This window comes from Dromaius novaehollandiae, chromosome 4, assembly GCF_036370855.1.
Source record: "Dromaius novaehollandiae isolate bDroNov1 chromosome 4, bDroNov1.hap1, whole genome shotgun sequence".
Taxonomy (NCBI): Eukaryota; Metazoa; Chordata; class Aves; order Casuariiformes; family Dromaiidae; genus Dromaius; species Dromaius novaehollandiae.
The window spans coordinates 51618879-51641949 of NC_088101.1; the positions used below are offsets into that span (position 1 = coordinate 51618879).

Sequence of the window (23071 nt, forward strand, 5' to 3'; positions counted from 1 at the left end):
AATTTTCATACAATCAATTTGTATTTGAAAAAAAACCTGTTAACTATTCTAGGAGTTTTTCAACAAATGAAATATAATGGCTATCTAAATCAGTTTGGGTACATCATAAATAATGCATTAAATACACTGTCAAGAAATAACCACTGATTCAGGTTACTGAAGCAAGCAATGTAAGCAATTAAGGTGCAGCAAGAAAATCTGGTCGCATTTTGTCCTGAACTTGAGAAAGTTTCCATTCTGTACTTCCAAATTCCTAATTTGAGTCCTGTAAAATATAATTCCCCCTACCCTTTTATTCCCCCACCTAAAAACCTTGGGTTTGACACAGGAATTGCTTGGTTAATGAGGAGTGCTCACTGTCCTTCCAGAGTCAAACTTGAATCTTAAAATTCATAATAGTAATATATTGTGCTGTTCACCAGAGGTTTGAGAATAGGGAAACGACATCTGAAAGAATTAAGAAAGCACTTTGTGGCTGGCCTATCACAGATTTATTTCCATGGAAACCAATCAGTTAGTATGTAGCAACATGTCTCTGAGATCTCTAAGACATGTCTCTGAGATCTCTAAGATACTGTGTGGTTGGCTATACTGAATGTGGAAGCAAAAAATTTTTAAAAATCAGCATCATTGTGGCAGTGTATAAAAGGGAGATGAAGAAAAGGTAAATCAAGCTACTGGTATTGCCATTATTTATTATATTAAACTGAAATATAACTTTGAGAGGTGGAGAACCTCTTCAGTATAATTGTACTACTGAGTACCATAAAAATAAATCGTTACATGATGAAAAAAACTCTTTTCTCCCCTGTTTTAAGTTTATACCATTAGTTATGAACGATTTTGATGCAGGTTAATCATTTCTTTCTTTAGCATAATGTATGTAATAAAGCTACTTCGCTTTCTGATACAATTTCCCATCTACAGGAAAAATAATACTTTTATTCAAAAGTAATCCTGTAGACTCACTCTATATAAAGTTTGGTTTTAAATGGTATTGACAGGATTTGCTTTGTTTAGAGCACAGTGGTGTTCACAAAGTTAACTGTGTTTGCTTTAATATGGGTCCTGCTGTCGTACTCATTTACGATGAGCTCAGAAAATTAGATTTTTGCTTATAGTTGGATCCATCAGGGTCAAACGTGTGCAGGAACTGCACTGTCCTTCAGTGTGAATATATAAAAGACGAGCTATTTACCGCCTGTGACAGTGGGATGGCTTCAATGTCCACCACTGGGGTCCTGTAGAAAAAAGTCAGAAAGAAAACAGTACAAAGTTAGCGCCACACATGTTGATGGTATCTCGGCACTGAGAACTTTGCAAAAGTTATCTGAGTGACATTGCCCTTAGCTCAAGTTTTCAGCCCTAGCACTAGCTCTGTACTGGCTGTCATCCCCAAAACAGAAGGACCTCAGTTGTCACCACAGCGGACGCCGCAAGCCGATGCAAAATTGAAACTAAAAGACAGAAACAGGCAGAACTGGTGCACAGCTTCCTCACTGGGAATCTTTTCCCTATAAGGAGAAGGAGCCTTATTTTTCCCAGGAAAAGAGTCATACCAAGACTGCCAAATGTCTTAGCCCATCTTTTCCTGCTGGCTGTAGGCAATCCTTCCTATTGTTAGTGCTATTCAAAGTTGCCTGGCTTTCTCTGTTGACGAAGCATAGGGGCATAGGTGGAGGTAAATAGTGATACTAGTACCAGTAATCATGTAGAGTCCAGGTATATGCAGGTTTGTCCACGTTCCCCGAGTGTGTTGCTGGCGCAAGAACAAAAGCATTATTTCACAACGCCTTTGTTCAGTCGTCATGGCGTGTGCTTTTGGTTTGCGTGCTGTCCCTAGCCTTTAGCTGGGGTATTTCCCTGTGCCTTGTGAGAAAGCCCTCTGAGCAGACGCTGGAGTCTGCACCACATGGGTCCTCCATCCAGATACCGGGATAGTACTGTGCTGACCTTCTGCAGTTGTTCGTAGTTGTGCGTGACAGGTTACTTCATGTCATAGTGATGCTGCTCTAGGTCATCATCTCCGGTATCCTGCAGCAGATGTGGGTTGGCTGGTGGTCAGGAGGTGACCCTCCCATAATAGACATCCCGTGCGGGTAAGGTACATACACACCTTGAGAGAGATCTCTGCTGACTAAATATGATAAAAAAAACAGTGTACCGGCAGGGTAAATTAGGAAATGCGTTCTTTACTGCTTAAGATGTATTAACGTAGGCATTATTAATACCTACATGTGTTGTTACAATAGCCTAGATCTTTATTTATCTTCCTTCATGACGCCTGTGTGATACTTTCAACATGTAGAGATGGGATGTGGTCATTGCATATGCATGTGGTAAAACAGCTTGTACAGATGAGCTCAAGTTTGATGGATCCAACATTTTAATGGGTTTTAAATAGTATCTGTATCTCAAGAATACTATTAAAAACTTAAATTCCTGTCAGGGTAATTCATATTGTAGAAATGCGGCAGAGGGGGGGATCCATATATCTGTGAGCTTGGAAAAACTATTCCTGTCCCTCTGCCTGTCTGTATTATTTTCTTCCATAAGTAGATTTTATGCAGGAGTGTTCCTCTGAAAAAAGAAGGCATGTATGTGGCCATCTATTTGCATACTTCTATTCTGCTGACCCACCTAGTAGGAGAGCGCAGAATGAAGGAACAGCGCAATGCATGCATGTTTGTGCTATATAAAAATTCATATCCTCTAGACAAAACAGAATCACTTTAGTTATGGCAATGGCCTAAGAAAATAAATGTTCAAAAAATAGAAGATACTGTATTTTCCAGAGGCTAATACGGCAAAATTTTTATTTCAATTGGCAAGTTTTCTTCTGTCATTCTGTTTTGCAGAGACATTGGGGTTCCAGATAGTGACAGACACTGTGTGTTGAAACAGCAAGTCAAGGCTTTGCAATGTGTATTTTAAAGCACCTACAGCAATTTATTATATGCTATTGTCATATTTTCTCTGTCCATCTCTTTTTATTGTTTCAGGTAGATTGCTTGTCTTTGAGTGACGCAAAAAAAAATTGATCTATTGTTCATGTGATATCTTGACCCATATTTTAAATTTTTTTTTATTTTTTTCATAGGTCCTCCCATGCCATCCTCCTCATCTAGTCCATCAGTTATTGAACATTTACACTCCCCTCCTCCATCACCCAATCTCCATGACAACCAGAGGTGGTTATTAAGTAATAATGCCAGCCAGCCAGTTCAGGACTCTGATACAGATGAGGACTATACTGCCAGCTCATATCTAGTGCAGACCGGTACTGTTTCAGTTTCTGTCCCAGGTCATGGTAAGAAGAGGACGCTTTGTCCTTAGTTTGAATGCACTTTTATTTTCCATCCTCTTATGAAATTGCCTGATAAGAATTAAGGAAATTGAAATGACTTCATATTTTAAACTTATTTTTCTTTGAATGTCACAAATGATGTATCTACTTTGAAAATACCATAGCATAAACAACTTTTAATAACTTTTAACATAAATAACTTTTAATATATGAAAGCTTGTTTAAGTTATTTTTAAATGCAACAGTTACATGTAGCAAAAGCCACTAATGATTTATTGTGTATTGTAACTTGTAGCAAGTGTCTGACTCGCTTGTAGTTGTGGTACTTTTTAAAGAGCAGGCTGCAACTGGGTAAACCGCCATGACGTTTAGCTTCAGAATATCGTAAAGAGCGTTTTCCGCTGCCTCCTCGAGTTCAGCAAGTGCCAGCAGTTGCTTTAGTTTCCCCAGGGCAGGAGAAGAGGGTGCGCAGCATTGGCACCATGAGCACCAGGGCGCTCCGGCTAGGGGAAATCGGTACAGATGAAGTCGGAGAAGGGAACAGTGGCCCCAAAGATACGTGTGTCCGTGTTTCCCATCCTCCCACCTGCTAATGGCTAGTACTGGTAACCAAGAACGGTGACGTGTACCTGAAACCCCACTGGCCCCCTTCATGCTGTCAGTAACCGACCTTTTAGGGCTTTTTTTTTTTTTTTTATGTAAGAATAGTCATGGGGTGCATTTTTGTTGTATGATTTGAGTATGTTTTCTTGGGATAGTGGGACAGGAAAATTCATTTCTTAATTTATGGCCCTACCGCAAGAGATCAGCAAAGCTTGGGACAAGTCTCTGGCTTCTTAGGACCACTTCTGTCTTTTGAGTGTGAAAACCTGTCCTACAGATTAGCCACTAGAGGGGGTTTGGAAAAGCGTTTTGCCTATGGACTCTGCATCAGTTTGTTGGGCAGATTTACCTTGCAGAGCAAAAGCAGTGTTCTCGTCCTAGCTTTGAGCACGTCTTTGCTGTAGTAGCTAAGAGACCAATGTGCTAAGAAGAGCTGTGAGTGTAGATCGGATGGCTCTTGGTTGTTGTTGGGGTTTTTTTGTTTGGAAAGGCAGCATGGCTTACTGGAAAAATTAGAGTTGCTATGTTAGATGCTTGGATTAAGATCTTTAAAAATAAAAATGATAACTTTATTTTTGCATGTTCAGTGACTTGCTCAGTATTAATCTGTGAAGGGCTCAGAAAAACAGGGTAATGTACATTGGCATAGTCAAGGTGTGTTATGAAGATGTCTCATTTCTTTTATATCTTTGAATGTGAAATCTATTAGACAATCTATGCATTATATGAAGGTAGCCTAATTTAGCTTGGTAAGTCAATGCACATTTAGATTGCTGTCACATCTACCAGACCTCCTTTTACAAACAAAAAATGCAATAGCAACAGAAAACTGCTAAAAATTTTGAATTTTTGGGATGGATACCTTACACCCCCTAGCCTCTTAGAAAGCCCTAAGAAGCTAATAGGCATTTTTCATTCCTCTAGGTTTTAGCATTTTGCTGCTGCTGAAATCTTCAACAGTTGCTTGCCAGTTTGAGTCTGCCATCCTTGAGAAATATTCCATATTCCCTTAGCCCCAGATGGGCCAAAATAAGTTCAGCTAGCCCCATAGCAAGTCAAAACCAGGACAGGAGTTAACACTGATGTATGTAGAGAAAGTTGTCCTTGGTGAGACTGTAGCTAAGCAGAAGGGAAAACCATCTTGCTCTGTAGGTACATGTTCCTTTTTTCATCCCAGTCATTAGCGAAGATGTTGATATCGGCCCCAGTATTGATCCCTGGGGGACACCACTAGTGACTGGCCTCCAGCTGGAGTTTGTACCGCTGATCACAACTCTCTAAGCCCAGCAGTTCAGCCAGTTTTCAGTCCCCCTCACTCTCTGCTTACCTACCCTGTACTTCATCAGCTCCTCTATGAGGGTGTTACGGGAAACTGTCAAAAGCCTTGCTAAAGTCAAGATAAACAACATCCACTGCTCTCCCCTCATCCACCAAGGCAGCCGTCTCATCACAGAGGGCTGTCAGGTTGTTTAAGCATGATTTCCCCTTTGTAAATCTATGCTGACTACTCTCAAACATCTTCCTCTCCTTCACGTGTCCAGAAACGGTATCCATGACTTCTGTGCTCTGTCACCTTCGCAGTGATCGAGGCGAGGCTGACCGGCCTGTAGTGCCCTGGATCCTCCTCCTTGCCTTTCTTGAAGATAAGTGTGACGTTTGCTCTCTTTCACCCCTTCATTTCATCACTTCAATTTCTGTGTCCAGTGGACGTGCCTGCAGTTTCTACTTAGCCTTGTCACAGAATGAGAATCAGTGATGGAAAGACAGTTAGGTAGATATACGCACCTCATAATCTAGTAGTGCTGGCAGTTATATAATACAGTTAATGATCTTTCTGTCTTTCCACAAGATTAGACTTGTTAAAAGCATTTCAACTTGCCAACCAGAGATAGTATATTTGTGACTGGCATGAAGTAGGGAGGGTTTGTTTGCTTTGCTCCCAGAGGAGGAGAAGACAGTAGGAGCTCTGACAAGCAGGTTGGTTCCAGCTGTGCAATCAGCTGCAGGATCAGTGATTGCATTGCCTGAAAATCGGGATGTTTTCATCCAAGACCTGGCTTTGCCTATGGTTGATTTCTCGTATCTTAAGCTGTTGGCCTATTCGAGAAGAAAATATATTCTTGTCTTTACAAAACAGGCAACAGTAGGATTTAATAATGATACTAACAGTTTGCAAGTTAGCTACAAGTTTCTTGTACTGAATGATTTGTATTGTTGCATAGCCGTTTTACCAGTATGTAGATCTGCCCTCGAAAGTTAAGGTCATTTAACCTTGATACACTCTTATATGAGTAATGTATTTTCTTTAGCTAATATGCTAAGTGATATAGCAAATATAGCACTTTACTTTCAATGGAAGAAGTTATTTTTTTTTACCAGCCTTCTTTTAATACATCCAGATGCAAAAGAAGCTTTCCATGCTATTTAATATTAATGGGTGCAAAATAACTCCAGTGCTCTGTTCTGGATGATTTCTCCAATATCTATATTGGCTAGGGGAAAATGAAAAAGCACTTTAGGAGCATTTAGGGTGAAAAAGGTATTGACTGAAAACAATTGTATTATTGAACTGTTTTCAGTTATATTGAATTTATGTGAATAACAAGTTAAATTACCCTTTTCTTTAGTCTATGCAAACATCTGTTTGTTTTCTTTTAATCTTGGTTCATTTGATCAGTGTAGCGACCCCCTCAAATTTTAAAGAATCTGATTATTATTTAGAATGATATTTACCTAAGCCTTTGGGCTTGATTAGTTTGCTTTGCTGACCAGTGGGAATTAGCTTTCATTTAAGGAATTAGCTAAAGGAGAAATGAGAATTAGTGAAATAGTTATCCTATGTTCACTGCATGTGGGGAGAAAAGATATTCGTGGAGGGATTTGCTAGTACCTTAAAAAATTCAGTTCATGTGAGGCTGTAAAAGTGCTGTGGACAATTTGCTAAGAATCATTTCATTTCTGTAAAAGGGATGTGATAATATGTATAAATTTCAGGACGAGATAAATTTTAGGACCATCAGTCTTAACAGTGTTGCTTTACACAGCATCCCCAATTTATTCTAGCTTTTATTGCTCCTCTTCTTCATGGTGCAGCTCAGTACACCAACTGTTCTTGCAGTCAGCCAACTTGTCTACAGAGTTCAGAACAATTGACTGGTAGTATAAAAGCAATTTTTAGAACTCCTGGAAATTTTAAATTGTTTTTAGAAAGACTATTGAACCAGTTTATAAGAAGCAGGGGCACTCTGAATATAAATGAGGAAGAAGGAGGTGGGAGGAAGAGACTCTTATAAACATGACTAAGGTGGGGGGTTTCTCTTTATGTAATAAAGTCTGTTTATAAACAATAGAAGTCATATAAAGTCCATATTTAAGCATTCTGATAAGCTGTTTAATTTCTTCCACCAAAAATGATAGGTTAATGGGAATTTGGAAGGGAATTTGTTCAAATTAGTAGCTTATCTTTCAACACAGACATATTGTAATGGAAAATACAGTGCTAAGTTGTCAGGTTAAGCAGAGACTGCAAAGAAAAGATATAGTTAAATGTTAATGCTTATTACTGACAATGGAGATGAAGAGTCTGAATTAGAAATTCAGATTTGGGGTTATTTTACCCCTAAATCAGAAACATTATGGCAGAAATATCAAATACAAAATAGAGAAATATCTATTTGACAGCAGCATTTCTAACATGTATTTGAACGTTTAAGGTGTACGAGGCTCTCGTGTCTCTTAGATAACAGCTCATGGTGCTGGCTCATCTGATGGAAGATTTGAAACAAGTTTCAGTATAATATAATGTGTTTTACAGTTGTCCTTGATCAAGCATTTGCCTGGTGACACACAGTAAACAAGATTTTGTCCAGCCACGTGGGGGTTGTAGATTCATTGGGCTTTTTGGCTTAAAATGGCTAACCTTTCCTGCAGAAGAAGAAGAAAAGAAAAAGTTAGGGAATCTGGAGCACAACTTTGAATTTTAATTTGTGAAAGAGGGAAAACAACCAAATGAGGCTGGGAATGATGGTACACAAGAGCCCTTCATATTCAGAGGCCTCAGTGTATGGCATCTAACCCTACAGACACCAAATGGTCTAGGCATAATTCTCCTATAAATATAATTTGAGGCCTTTTGTTCCTGATGACTCAGTGGAACTTGATGGGAGAAGTTATACAAAAGTGTCTGTCATAAAGAAACAACGACAATTTTATCATGCATCATGTCCAGAAGCCAGTGTCAGAACCTTCTGCTTGTGTACAAGCACCTGGGAGCATATAGGCCAAATGCTCAAGCCTGACAAGCAGTAATGAGCGACACATGTACAGTGTTTAGGTGTGGATTTTGTTAGGGTTTTTTTTTGTTAAACCTCAGGTTTTCTCTCCAACTGTCATGTTTTATTTTTCTTCCCAGATATCTCAGTTCACATATGCCACCATAACTGAGCAATGCCATTCTTGTACAGCTTCCTTATCACCAGAAACATAAGAAATGGAAGGATGAATGGAAGTACACACAGAGATTTGCGTTAAAAATCAGTGGAATGAGCAAGTGGCTTTAAGGCACGTTTTCCTCCTTTGCAGCTCTTGCAGTTGCTCCTGCGAGTGGGAACAGCTCCTGTTTTGCCTCAGAAGCAGGGGACAGTGTGGTTTCTCCATCCATGCCCCCACGGGCTTTGGCAAAGGTTAGAAATAACCTGTCAACGCTGAAAAGACCCATGGCGAGTTAAGTCACTGTCTTAGAAGAACCTCCTTTGTAACAGTCCTGCAAAACCCTTCCCAGCCCTTATTCAGGCATCCTTGTGTTGCTGCAGATACTCCGCAGAGGGAGTTGAATGTGATGCTGAATTTGAGCTTGGTGTGTTGGGCTGTCATGTTCCGTGTAATAAAGAGCAATTTAGTTCTGATTACTGGGGAGCAAAGAGAGAATAAAAAGTGCTGAGGGAGAAGGAAACAAACATGATGGCTTCACACAGAAAGCTTAAAAGCTGGTTGGGCTTTTTTAGTTAAGTGTAAATTTGTTTCTTTTTTTCTTCATTATTCCAAGTAAAGAATTGGCAGTCCATCAGAATTCCCTAGAAACGCTCTAGCTATCCAGGTGCCCTCTTTTCCTTGTCATCTTAAATCATTATCCATTGAATCTTTTTTAGCTATTATCAGTAAGCCCATGGTAAATTAAGATTTGTCATCGTTATGTCAGTACATATATTTTGTTTACAGGTCTGACACTGGTGCTCAGAAATGCTGCTTGAAAAATGAATTCTGTTTGGCTTGAAATGGTCTGTGATGATAAGTTTAAAAAATAATAGATCAAACTTGAAGGAGTTATGTTGAAGAGTATCATAGTGATATGCTATGAGCTTGGTCTTATTTAACATCATTGATTACATGGATGAGAGAGTTAAAATAGAAACAATAAAATTGCCCAGTGATACTAAATAGCAAGAGTTCTGAGCACCAATTGGGGACAGAAAGTTAATAGAAAAGGACAAGGAAAGGTCATAAATTATATGGCTGGAAACTAACAACATGAAATTATAACTGAAAAATGTAAGCTGCTCTGAGATTCAGAATATTCAGGAGAAATCTGAGGGGGAAAAAAATAGAGACTTTTAATGATACTGAACAGCAAATTAGAGATTAATTTGCAAGGTGGTCTGACTAACAAGTACAGTTTGAGACAGACATGCAAATGGATCAGAAAAGAGGGTATCGTAGACGTGATACCAGTGGCATATAGATGCTGATGTTCTCCTGTTCAGAAACATATGAATTAGAGTGATTAGAAAGTTAGAGGAATTACTGCGTAGGAATAGGTAAGAGAACTTAACGTTTACTGCATACATAGCCTAAGTACTAATTAAGAGCTGATAAAAAGAGAAACTAGTCTCTCAAGATGGAACAGAATATTTAGTGTACCACATAGAGATATAATTAAAAACAACAGAATGGAAATAAGGAGAGGAAAGATTAGGCTAAGTATCAGGCAAAATGATCTAACAGTGCACGGTATTAAGATGTCTAGGGGTATCCCAAGGGAAATGACAGAAGCTCTGTCACTTGTAACATGAAATTAAAATGAATAAAAACATCAGAATGATATTGCTGAGAACAAACCTATATTGGTCCAGGAGAAGGTAGGCTGAAGTAACCTCCTGGAGCTTTTCTAGCAATATGTATGTGTATTTCAAATACAAGACTTTGCAGCTTATAGCAAATGATTGCATTAACCCGCGCGAAGTCTGATTCACTAGCAGCATGCACCAGGCAACAGGTTCTCTGTCTAGACTTAACTGAAAACCACAGTTTGTCCTCCAGTATCCCAGACTTCACTCGGAAACTGTCCACACCTTCCACAATAAAGCATCTGCAAAGCAGCCGCTTTCCCTTCCCACTTACCAAACCGTCTTGTATCCTGCAAAATTACCAAGTACAAATTGCCGCTTCTCAGTGAAAGCTGACAATGTCTTTTGGGCATGAGCATACCATGCAAATATTTCGTAAGCAGAAGTGTTTGATACCCATAAACTCAGAGGGCGATATTTGACAGGCTGTCTGTAAATATGGAATAAGTTCATTCTTGACTGGAGCATTCCATAAAAATTCATGCTGATTTTTATCTGAGGCCAGAGACTGTCATGTTTCAGCCACTGTGTAGCAGCGCTTTCAGTGCTTCCTCAGTAGCTCCAGAGGCATTTAATCTCTTGCATTCAGCATCAGACAGTGCAGGAAGGCCAGTATCCTTTAGGTACAGATCAACTAATGTATCTGTTCCACATGCTTGGGGCAAATATAGTTGCTTTAAAAACTTAACAAATGTGTCCTGAATGCTAGCCAGTTTATTTTTGATCCCTTTCTGATGTTTGATTTCATTAATCTGTCTTTTTATTCTTTTTCTTTGGCTTCTAAGCCAAGCTTCTGTCATCATTGTTCCCTTAATGTACAAAAATGTACATTTGTTCAATTTAATTAAGCATTCAGCCTGTTTGCCAAGAGCAAATTACAGTTCCCCCATTTCACCCTCACCCCGCCAAAATCAAATTTTGCAAAGTGGTGGGCAATTAGTTCTCGTGTCTGATTGTTGTAGTCCTGTTTTTCTCTTAAAAATTTTTGTAGTTTTCGATCTCTGTTACTTAATAGAAGAGCCAAGACCAATTATTTCTCCTCAGATTGTGGCCTTTGTAGCCTTCAAAGAACAGTCTCCCCCACACCTCCTGTATCATTAACTGTAAGATATCTTTCCAAAGACGATTTCGGCCTCTTCACAAATCAAAGGACTGAGAGTGACAAATTATCCTTCTTATACTAGAATGCATGCCAGATGGGACAACCTGCCAACTGTGTATCGTATTGCAAATATGATCTGATGTAGAGACATCTCCTCCCCTCCTCCCTTCCCTGTCAAAAATCATATTATAAAAAATCATGCATGGTAAGAAAATCTGTGAAGATAAATTGATTCTGAAATAAAGTGAAATACAAATACAGAATATAGTTTTATAAGAAGATAAGAGCTGCATCCAAATGTCAGATAGCTTAAACTGAGCAAACATGTACCTGGGTCTGTACATGAGTGTGGGAGTCAAAATGTCTCCGTTTGCTCTTCGCCCATGCTTGCACACACACTGTTTCCTTTGACTACCCTGATTACAGGATAGACATTCCTAATTGCAAGAGAAGGAACCTGGATTTAAAGTCTGTTGCAGTTTGTTAACAGTAGCACCCTGAAGTCACAATCAAGAGCTGGGATGTATTGTTCCTGTCAGGAAAAGTAGGCTCTAACAAATTTATAGTGGAAGTTAATTTATAACACAAAAGATAAAAGGAGAAGGAGCAGCCACAGAGGAATTCTGCTTTCCTTACAAACTATGAAGCTGGGGACTTTATACCCAGCTGCTTAGGCTGACTTCCAACCTCCATGAGTACGTAGCGGTACAAGTGACATGCAAGTGCACAGCAAATAACTCGTGTGAGGTCAGACTTAAACTCAAGTATCTTGGGTCAAGAGCTTAAAATCTTATGCATGATTTTTCAGCATCGTTGTTCAGGGAAAGGCCTAATATTTTAACTCTGAACCACAGTGCAGGCAAAACCTTTCTTCAGACATCTTAGAGAGAGAACAGTGAAGATCTTACCCGTGCTGCCATTCATTCATCACTGAGTGGCAACAACTTCAACTCACGGTTTTACAAGCACTTCTTACCGGCTCTGGTACTCACTGAGCCTCGGTAACTTAAAGAATTCACAAGTTCTCCCTTCTTGAGTTGAAAGTTGTGAGGTTTTGATAAAACTTTAAATTTAATCTTCTGGTTTTGGAGTCTTTAGGCTGCTCTTACTTGGTCTTTTTAATCATCTTTTTTTCCTCTTTTTTTTCTTTTTTTTTCTCTCTCGCACCCTACCGTGAAAGGCTGGTTGATTCAGTTTGATTGTTCTCATTAGATTAAAATTGCTTCATGTAATTGCTGTTACTACAAGGAGCTGGGGTTTTGGAAAGCACCAGACACCTACCAGCTTGCTACGAAATGTAAAAATGTAGTAAGAGAACCACGTGCTATTCAGTCCCGCTGGATGTGAAAATGAGTTTCTTCCTTCAGCTGGGATTGAGTCCTTAGTTACAGCTGAAGAACATAAGAGCTGTGCAAACGTGAAAGACTTGATTTATCCCTTAGTTCTTCTGAATGTCGATATTGCATTAGGGCTTGATTCTGTGCTTCGAGGGACCCCCAGATTGCCCTTGGAGTAAATGGAAGTTGCCAGCGGGCATTAAGAAATACAAGAATCGAGTCACCGGAATGCGTCTGCAACATACATTTTATCCTATAGTGTTGAAAAAGTCACTGTAGCAAAAAACAGAGCATTTGGCAAAAACAACAAAATTTGATTTTTGGTGTTGGTGGGTTTTGGCTTCCATGTGAACTGTATTCTGGATAGCTGTAAGTTGGAGGACGGTGGTCTGGTGATTGAAGCATGCTGTTTGCCAGAAGTAAACAGCACACTTGCAAGTTCTTTACGAGAGAAATAATGAGTATTTTGCACTTGATTTGCTAAGTAAAAAAATAAACAAATATGCATTGGATGATTGAAATCTTAAGAGAACTTATCTTGAAGTTGTTTTGAAAAGTATAGGGCTAAACAATCGAATGCCATTAGTCTTATATCCTTTATTTTTAAATATTAGCAATGCTTTTAAAAGCTTCGAAAAATGGAAAAGCTGAAAGATATCATTTCTTAAAGCAGCTGTGTATTAGTAAAGAAGTTGGTTGTGATTGTAAACATGTGATGTGTCCAAAGATCTGTTTTTTCATTAATTAACTCATTTGTAATTTTTACTGGTACTGAAGGATTAGAAAGAGCACTTCACCTTTGTAATCTTCTTGACATTACAACTTAAAATAATGCTCAGATAAAAAATATCCATTAATAGAAACAATAACTGGTTCCTCTTCAGATTCAATTTCCAGTTCCTTTGATATCTTACGAGTCTCTAGGTATGCATCATTTTTAGCGTATTATCAATGCTTTTGAAAGCTTCAGGACTACTCTTAAAGCATAATTTCTCTGCTCTTATACCTTGTACACAAAAAGGCCTCTCCGTTTAGTATCTCCCTATGTCTGGATGTACCATTGACATGAATCTCTTTGTCACCAGCCCATTAAGAGTACACAGGAGTAGTAACCCTACTTTTTAAGGATGCAGAGATCTGACTAGAAGGCACATCAACCTGCCTCGCTCGTGCCAGGGCCAAGGATTCCTATTGTCAGATGCGGTGGGCATGAAAGCAGCAATTTTACAGCACAAAAACTCCAATAACATTTACTGCGGTTGGCTGAGATTGCAATGCTCACAGGCACTGCTCAGTCGGGGCTGCTTAAGCACCAGCTTCCCTTGGCTTTTTGCCAGTCTGTGCATTTCAAAGAGACGAGCCCTGCAAGGGGGAAGAGGTTCCCTTGTAACTTGCTGGGGGGTAAGCAGAGCGCTCAGGCAGAGTTTATTGCATTACATACTTGACTGTGCGTGGTAGAATGCAACAAAGTAATTGGTAGAATTATTTTAATCAGTAGAATGCGTACCTGTGAAATACCTTCTCCGAGCCAGGGGAAAAAAATATATACACACACACACACACACACACACACACACACACATATATACATACATATGCAGGGATGATGTTTCTTTCTGCTAAGTTGATGATCATTTATTATAAAAGACTAAAAATATTCTCTCTGTGGGAATACTGTATGTTTATACTAGTATCCCTACTATAGTTACAGAAAACTGAATTAATTTGCCTGTTTATTGCTATTCTCCTCCTGCATATAAATCCCATAACAGTTAGCAGCATGTTGCTGTGTAAAGGAACAGTTCTATGTATGTAACAGGACACTTCATTGTAATAAAAAATTTCCATTTTGAAATACTGTATATGCAGGGTAATCACAAATTAAAAGAAATTTACTGTAAATTCTGCCATCAGTCTAACTAATCTGTGCCTTGATAAGTCTGTTTTGCCATAATTAAGAGTAAGCTTATCTCATCGTTGCCATAACCTGGGGACTTCACATGAAATATTCGCTTATTTTATGTGCATTTTAAAAATCCTTAATTTAACACTGATAGCACTATTTAAACAACATATAAGTGAATTTATATCTACAAAAGCAGATGTTATGAGAGCTGAATATACAGAAGGCTGACTTGGTTATTGCTGAGTAAAAACACCAGCTGCTGCTGTTTGAGCCTTTCGGTTCTTTCAGAAAGCTTCAGAGAAGGGTCCCGCTTTCCCTTGGCTTTGTTTCTAGGACTTGGTGTCGGGGGCTTGTTGGTGAGTTCATTCGTAATTCCAAAGACTGCAATGGGTTTTGTTTTGATTTGATTTTGGCTTTTTCTGTGACCTTCCCCCTTCTTTCTCTGCAGTGGTGTCCTATAGTGTGTCCAAGAAAAGTTTAAAATAGTGTCTGTAGTAATCTCGATTTCTGGGTTGCTTTCTGGTGGTTTGCCCTCTGCTGAGTAGGGAGAAGGCAAGAACAGGAGTGACCTTGTGGCTCTCTCACAGTGTATGCCTGTGTCGAAAATGCTTCAGAAAGCAAGTGGAGCACTCCTAATGAATTGTGCTTTTGATTCTTCCAATCTGCACAGCAACTCCATCAGGTTTTTACAGCTGGACTCTTGCTGTAATTGCTGCTGGGATGAGATGCGCAACACGGGGGTTTGGAGCTCTGCACTTATATTGTTTTACTGGCCACAAGTAGATAGCAGAGAGGGAGCAACAGACTTCATGAAATTCGCACTTGTATATCTTCATGTTCTTCACCCGTTTCTGACATGCTGCTGATTTGCCAGCAGGCAACCTAGATGGAGGCGATAAAAATGGAAGAGCTGAAAGATACGGTTTCTTAAAGCAGCTGTGTATTAGTAGAGAAGTTGGTTGTGATTATAAACTTGTGATAAGTGTCTAAAGATCTGTTTTTCATAAATTATCTCATTTGTAATTTTTCTTGGTACTGAAAGACTGGAAAGTAGCACTTCACCTTTTTAATCTTCTTGACATTACAACTTAAAATAATGCTCAGATAAAAAGTGTCCATAACAGGAACAATAACTGGTTCCTGTTCAGAGTCAGTCTCCAACTCCCTTGATGTCTTATGGGTCTGTAGGTGTGCATCATTTCTAGCATATTTACCTGGCTAATTCAGACATAATGTTTCTCTATCGAGTCTTTATGATGTATTTTTCAGGAGATGGATTAAAAAGTTGTTACTTATGCCCTGTACTGTATAGTTTTCAAAAGTCACTGCAGTATTTTGCTTCAGATGCCCTTCCTGATCTATTGCCTTTAAGGCTGTTCCTCAGTGGCTTGCGGTATGAAATATTTTCTGTTTGTTTATAGTTTTGAACGAATAACTCAAAAATAGTTGGTGGCAGAATGCGCCACAGAACCACGTGTGGATCTCTTCCTCACTCCAGTTGGATTACTTCTTCTTTTAATTGAGTTGCCCATTTAAAAGTCTTTACAGTCTCCCATAATTGTAGTGAATTCTGGTGCTCGTGTGCATAAGCCAGAAGACCCAAAGGCGGAGAGGGACGATTGGCTAGATGTTTTTAAAACACCTTTCTTGTTTCCCAAAAGCCCTCTGGGGTAAACTGCTCTGCAAGCCTTCCGGGAGAGGCGGCCCTGAGGGGCGTTTCTGGCAGGGCCGCGTGGAGAGGCAGCCGGTGTACTTGCATGGTTTGGAGCCCGACGGGGAAGCGGCTCCCTCCCGTGCAGCGGTTAGCTGTGCTGTTAGCTGGACACCAAAATGGGTAATGTTGCGGAGGAAGACCAGCAGAATAGTATCTGAGTAAAACGATACAGCCTGCCCTGGTTTATCTAGCTCCTCTCTCCAGTTGCAGTTAACGTTCAGATGGATCAAAACTTCTATTAAAGAAATACGTGGTAGTCTGGAGATTCTCCTGATGAGATCTTAAACTTTGGATGTTGCTTTGTTTCATTACTTTCTTTTTTATTTTTTTGAGAGTGGCCACTGGATTCTTTTTTCCTTGTGTGTGTGGAAAATTCCTTATAGAGAGTTAAAACAGAAGCTAATAAAGAATTAAATATTTGAGAGCATTTTAACCACACGTCTCTAGGTGTGAGTACCTGGGGGTACTGGCTCCATGCTAAGGACATTGGGGAAGCTTCTGTATCCTTCATGCATGCTTTAGCAATGCTGATTTTCTCTTATAGTGGTCTGTGCCAGGTTTACTATGTTCTGTCATATCTTTAAGGAGCACATAGTTCGTGACTATGAATTTTGAATCTGTGGTACTATCAGCTTTAAATTTAAAAGTATTTATGTGTGTGTTTTGGGGAGATGGAGAGGACACTACTTCCACTAAAAGTTCAAGAAATTTGAAGGCAGGCAAAAATCAAGAGACCGATTAAAAGATGGCTTATTTTTAGCTTTTCTGTGTATGGCTAGTAGTATAGAGTTTTCTCTCTGACATTGATCCAGAAATAGTAAAATCATGTGAACCATAAAAAGTCTATAATCAATGCACTAATCTCCTTTTTAGTGATATTTACCTCTCACTTTACACAAGTTCAAATGAAGGTGTAAATCCTGGCTTAATGAGGTTGTAATACCTTATACTTATGTCTCTGGCTCCTGTTACTGGACTTACATGATTACAAAGAACTTGAAATGTATTTAAAGAAACATGGAGAGAAGTATATTCTCATGGTTACGGGGACTTGAACAATTCAGCAGCATCTGCAGAAAGCCTTTGGGAAAAGCTCTTAAGGCTGTGAAATACAGGAGCTTCAAGATTCGCCACTCTTTCACTGCCTCATCAGTACTGCTCTACTCCTTTTTGCTTCCTTGAGAGATCTTTGAGTAGGAAGAGGAAAAAAGCAACAGCAGATCCAGTATTTCCACAAGTCAAAAAACATATTATGTGCTGACAGAAGTATCAGGCGGTTTCTTGCCATGCTCTCTGCCTCCAAGAGGGAACCTCTGCTGCTGCTCTGTAGGTTAATAATCCTAAAATGAGATGCTGTTTCTGCTATGCCCCATGAACGTCTCCGGAGGGAAGGAAGTTGCCCCTTGCCATATCTGTCTGCTAACAGTGGCTGTGAGGCACGAGCAAAGCCAAATGGTGGTGCATCAAAGCTCTAATTCTGAATCCACAGAAGACAGTGGAAAACTAGCCCCCTTTTTCTTGGTGTGTTGTTTACCATAGCATGAGTGATGGTTCATACTGCTGCACTAATGCTGTGGCACAGTAGCGAGCATCGTAAGCCTGGTTTTGCTGTGGGAAAGAGTAAATGAGTAAATAAGGAGACTGCTCATCCACCGCCCCGTATTGTTTTTCGCTGGTGTCCCATGTTCAGGTCCCTTACAGAGACCAGGCATGAATCGCATATTCCTTCAGGGCTGTCCACAGCTGGTTAGGGGGCAGTTTCTTCTGCTATTACCCTTCATCTTGGAAAAATAGGCTGGGAGGTGTTCTTCCCAAGCTCTTTCCAAGCTTAATGGCTTGTAGGCACCTTGAGGCAAAGCAGGGAAGAGTGAGCGTAGATGAGAAACCAGAGACAGTCATGGACACACCTGCCCCAACCTCCATCCCTGATGACTCATCTTTTTACCCCTCTCAGCAGTCAAAAGTGTTGAGGGATGCCGTGTAGTCAAATGTAAGATATGGTAGGTGCAAATGGGCAGGAGGCTTTTGCTCCCTGAAGTGCTCTATCTGCATGGACTTTTCTTTTTTTTAAAAAAAAAAAAAAAAAAAAAAAACCTTTTCCTTCACGTTCTCTGGAGGTTTTTTTTCTACTTGCTCCATCTTAGTTTTAATCCTTCTCATCCTTTAAGTGTGCTCTTTTAATTTCCTCCTTTCCTTCTTTTTACCCCATCTGCTTTGAAGGCTTCTCTTTTTCATTAAGTCATTTATCCTTTATTAGACCATTCCATGCCATTCCATCCCACTTCCTACTTTCTCTTTTATCCTTTTCTCTTTTTTCTAATGGACTCTTTTCATATCATCCTCTCCTTGTTCAGGCTTCCTGCCTCCCCTCCTCTTTGCCTTTGTTGTTCTCTCCATGGGACAGGTATATCTCATGAAAAGGTGCTTTGTTCTGAATGTATCTGCCTTGGGGCAGCTATTTAATGAAAAAATCAGCTTTCCATGCTCCTATCCCTCTGAAGCCCTACGCAATAAATGCCAATTACAGTTTTACACAATTAAAATAACCATGCAGTATTTCCTTTTTAATATTAGTGTCTCCACATTAAAGAAATAGTGCTATGCAGTGTGTATGGGTTTTTCTGAAACAAAAAATGAAAATGATGCTTTACTTCTAATCCGTATTAGAGTCCTTATTATCCAGAATTTTCTTTAACCCTTCTTTTCTTTTCTGAGTGCTTTCCAGCCATCTGTGGAAGGGTCAGCAAAACACAAACATAAATGCTTATAAGAAGTCTAGTTCTTTTATAATTGGGGATGAAAACTATCATCCTGTCTGCTTCTGATCCCACTTACACTCTTGTGGCAGGAAAGCTGTTAGAAGGGATGAAAATTGATCAAAAAACCCAGCAGACTTTTCTCTTGATGGCTGTTGTGGTTACTGGGGGAATTTGCAGTTGGGGGGAGAGGACAACGGGAGAGAGAGGCAGGGAAGTAGCAGTCTCGGGTGGTTTTAACAGTGCAGAATAGTCTTAACCTTTTGGGTGCTGGACCCGGGAACTGAGATTTTCCTGGACACCGCATTGTGCTTATAAGAGGATTAAAAGCTGAAATGAAGATTTTGGAACAGGTAACAGCACTGATTTCCTAAAATGTGACCAGTTTGGCTGCACAGAGTAGCTGATCTCTGCCTTCTCAGTGAAGCGCTCCCGCTTACTCCGAAACGCCACAGTCTTTCATGTGTGGGTTTGATATCAAGTGGTTTCTTGACGCTTGCTGTGCAAAAATTAACATCTCTATTTGTTGGTTTTCCCCAACCATTTTCTCCATCTCTTCTATTCCCACTTTATGCAGTTTTGTATTGCTGCTTGGAGCACGCTCTGTTGTGCATATGGCTGGATTTTAGCAGCTGAAGCTGTTCTAGTGATTGTTACAGAAATGAGTATGTTTTAGAAATAAGGATCTTACTTTTTTCCCCCCAGAATTTTGTTACCATCATTAGATGATATTTTAAAAGTCAGATTTTTACTAGACAAAAATCAAGTTTGGAATTGCAGATTTCTCAAAAGAGATTAATGGTATGAAGGAATTATTGAAAGCAGTTTGAGGAACTGTGTTCTCGGTGGTGTTTGATGCTCAGGTAGTCCCATTAGATAAAGTATTTTTGTTTGAGAGGTGACAGGCAGTCAGCACGTAGGACTTCGGCAGCATCACTGTGTGTAAAAAGACTGAGTGCTTTTTGCGTAAGTGGAAGGATCACAATATTAGGGTGGCATCAGGATATGTTTGCAATAGTGGTGACACATCTGTGTCTACATGTGAGAAGAGTGATTAACTGATGGACTGTGAATAAACAGAATTTAGATATGCTGGGAAAAACAGTCAGCATTTTAGCTGGTGCTTTAAAGCTTTTATTCAAGTCGCTGCTGGTTTGGTGACTCCGTGTTTCCCACAGGTCCTGCAAGCGAGGTCAATCCTGAGAGTCTTTCGGGAGGGAAACAGCTATGCTTCTCCTCAGAGAAATCTCAGTAGTTATTTTTGCCCAGCACACAAGTCAATAGTACTGGTCCCAGCACCCTGCCTGGTCATCAGCAGTATCTGAGAGGGCCTGATGTGCCTTCCTGCCTGCTCTGGGGCATGCAATACCCTTGGCTTGGTACCCGCAAAGCACAAGTACGGCAGCCTGCCGAGCAGCCCGCTCGTTGCACTGGGGTGGTTTGCAAAGGACTTGAGTGGGTCGCTTGGAAGGAATTAGCTGGAGGCGTAACGTGGAGCAGGTCCATGTGCTAGGCATGTCTGTGGAGAGGTGGTCATCCAAGGATCTCTTGCAAGCGCTCCAGGAGCACGGTTGGGACCAGGCTATTTCAAAGGAAAGAAAATGTAAGCAACGTAGTGGTGAGATGCTCTGGGATGTGGTTGGGGTGGGGGGGGACAGAATCACTCTTTGAAGCAAATCACAAAACCAGGATAAATGCTGCTGTTATATCCTAGAACAGAAGTTGCTCTTGGATGCTTTTGTCCTTGCCTTGTTATCAGTCTTTTCCTCCATTTTTTTCTCATCCTTCACCATTCTTTCTTCAGTGTTTTTTAATTCTCTTGTATGCTAGTGGGAAAGATTTTTGACATGTGTTAGTGGTTGTCTCTACACATTTGCCGCTGTGCTTTGTTTTCTCGTTTCCCAGTTGTTTACATTTTTAAGGGATTTCATTGCCTCAAGGCTAGTATTTCCTTGAAAAAAAAGGGGGGGGGAGAAAAGGAAATATTTAAGTTATTTTTCTTAAAGGACAAGGAATATAACTTACCACTTAATAAAAATTTATATTTCAATCTGTGTCATGTTTTAGAAACATACGAACATTTCGATTGTAATTATATTATTGGTTTATCAGTCTGGGAGTTTCTTAACTGTGTTTCTCAACCATATGTTCGGTCATTATTCCATTTATGCTGCAAAAATGTGCTGTGTAACAGAACAATGTGAATTACCCAGGCTATATTAAGATTTAAAAGCAAGCACACATACTGAAGAAAGGAAAAAAAAAAAAAAAAAACGAGAAAAAGAAACCTGTGTAGGTTTCATCACATCTAGGATTATAATCTTTTAAATTTCTATTCACCTGTAATTTTTTAATTGCAAATTACTTTTTTTGTTGTTTTTGTACTGAGTGTCTGCAAAGGAAACACACTGACTCTGTTGAAGAAAGTGCTTTGTAAAAGAAACGCCCTCCAAGGAAGTAATTTCCATTCATTAATGCAACACTCTGAAGTGATTAATGAGACCAATATAATTTTTATTTCAGAAGTAATGGCTCGAATTTTTTTTTTCAAAATTGTTCATATTTTACTTGGCTGTTTATTTTCTGTTACATTACTTTTCAGATTTATGGAAAGTACTTGTAATTATCATATACTTCATTTGATGCAATGAGTATACATTACTGGACAGCCTTATGCATTGTCTCACATTTTGCTTTTGCAGCCGAAGACCGATTTCCCTTCTGCACTAATGCACATAGTTGATTATTCAGGTCTGGGGTTAGTTCCTGAGTTTTGGGGGTCTTTTTTCAAGCTGCTGCAAGTTTTGCATTTGTGTTGTAGACATGTACAATGCAGTTCTAAGTCTATGATTCTATACATTACAAGTCTGGAGCAAACTCCCATTAGCCACCCTTGCCGCTCTGAAGACCACAACATGCTATTGAACCTTATATCTGCAATTTAATTTTATATAATCATTTCCAGATCAATAGCCAGTAGTTGTTAATACAGAAGTAAGATGTTTGTGGAAATTTTTCCAAACTGTTGATTGAAATTTCCATATTGCCTCTGTCTTGTGGACAGAAAGAACAAGAAAAGCAAACTTTTCTGCCTGGGGCTTTTGTGCTTATATGCCATGGAGATAGAAACTGTATACAAATTTTGAATAGGTAAGTAGAATCTGCATAGAAGGCAGTATCTCATTTATAGCCAGCACTTTGTTTTTGTCTGAACCCAGTGATTTCAAAACATCACTACAGGAGTGTTTTTCCTCTTGCAAACAATAAACATGCCACATCCTTAAAAGACAAAGTGTGAGACATAGCTATAATTGCACAGTTTTGGTGCCAAGAATAAGTGGTTTGAAGAAAGCTTAGCACCCTTATCTCTAGGGAGATGTAAATTATCACAGGCAACAGCAGACACAATAGCTTCTCACTTGAGTTCTAGCAGATAGCAAGGACATATCGTAAACATAATAGATATTCATCAAGTAATAATAAAATATACTTTTCCTGAAATGTATTTATACTTTTATTAACAATAAATTTGTATACATATGCACAAATACCTAGAGTATTAGTGCAGAGTATTCAAACATATTCCAAGAGCCGTAACAGTGCTGCAAATATTATCAATAACGTGAGTTATTCTCTTTTTTTGTAAGCATAGATGCCTTTCCTGGAGTCACATGCTCCTGAGGTCTCATTATGTTCATATGTGAGGGCAAAAAAAATGACAAGTCAACAGGGATCCTCTTACTGTCATAGCAGTGAGACTAAACCTAGCTGCTGTCTTGCATCTTCTTTCTTGAGGTTTGCTTTTCAAATAAGTTTTTATTTGCTCATTAATGATTTTTTGATTTCTGTGTTTCCTTAACCCTGCCAAAAAAGATAAATAAATAAAGATAATAGAATGGTGGATGTGGTTAATCTCAGCCCTTAATGAGATAGCCTTTATTATCAATTAATTGATAGACACTGAAGATGCTTTTCGTAGCTGGGTAAAAGCCCATCCCCAGCAGATGTCGAATTTGCTGTTCCCTCTTGCTCTATTGGCATTTAAAAAAAAAAAAAAAGAAAGAAAATAAAAGACTCAGAATACATCTCTTCAAACATTCAGTGAAAGTTGTTTCTGACCTAGAAGACACCGCTTGAGATTAGGACTGGTGTTTATGGCATTATACCAGTAACCAAAATTTGCCTGGTTTTATCAAGAAGAAAATACTGAAAAGCTTATTGAGA

The 23071-nt window shown here is 39.4% G+C and overlaps 1 protein-coding gene across 12 annotated transcripts in view; it reads left to right on the forward strand.

Annotated features, from left to right (window-relative positions):
- The window catches only part of TENM3 (teneurin transmembrane protein 3), a 1359158-nt gene that overhangs the window by 1186925 nt on the left and 149162 nt on the right, over positions 1 to 23071 (forward strand). For 9 of the 12 annotated variants that reach the window (XM_064510997.1, XM_064510998.1, XM_064510999.1 and 6 more), the window contains one exon: positions 3101 to 3310. The exons of the other annotated variants lie outside the window; for them this stretch is intronic. In XM_064510997.1, coding sequence (XP_064367067.1) covers positions 3101 to 3310 — 210 coding nt within the window. The remainder of the gene's footprint in view (positions 1 to 3100; positions 3311 to 23071) is intronic. 12 annotated transcript variants of the gene reach the window in all.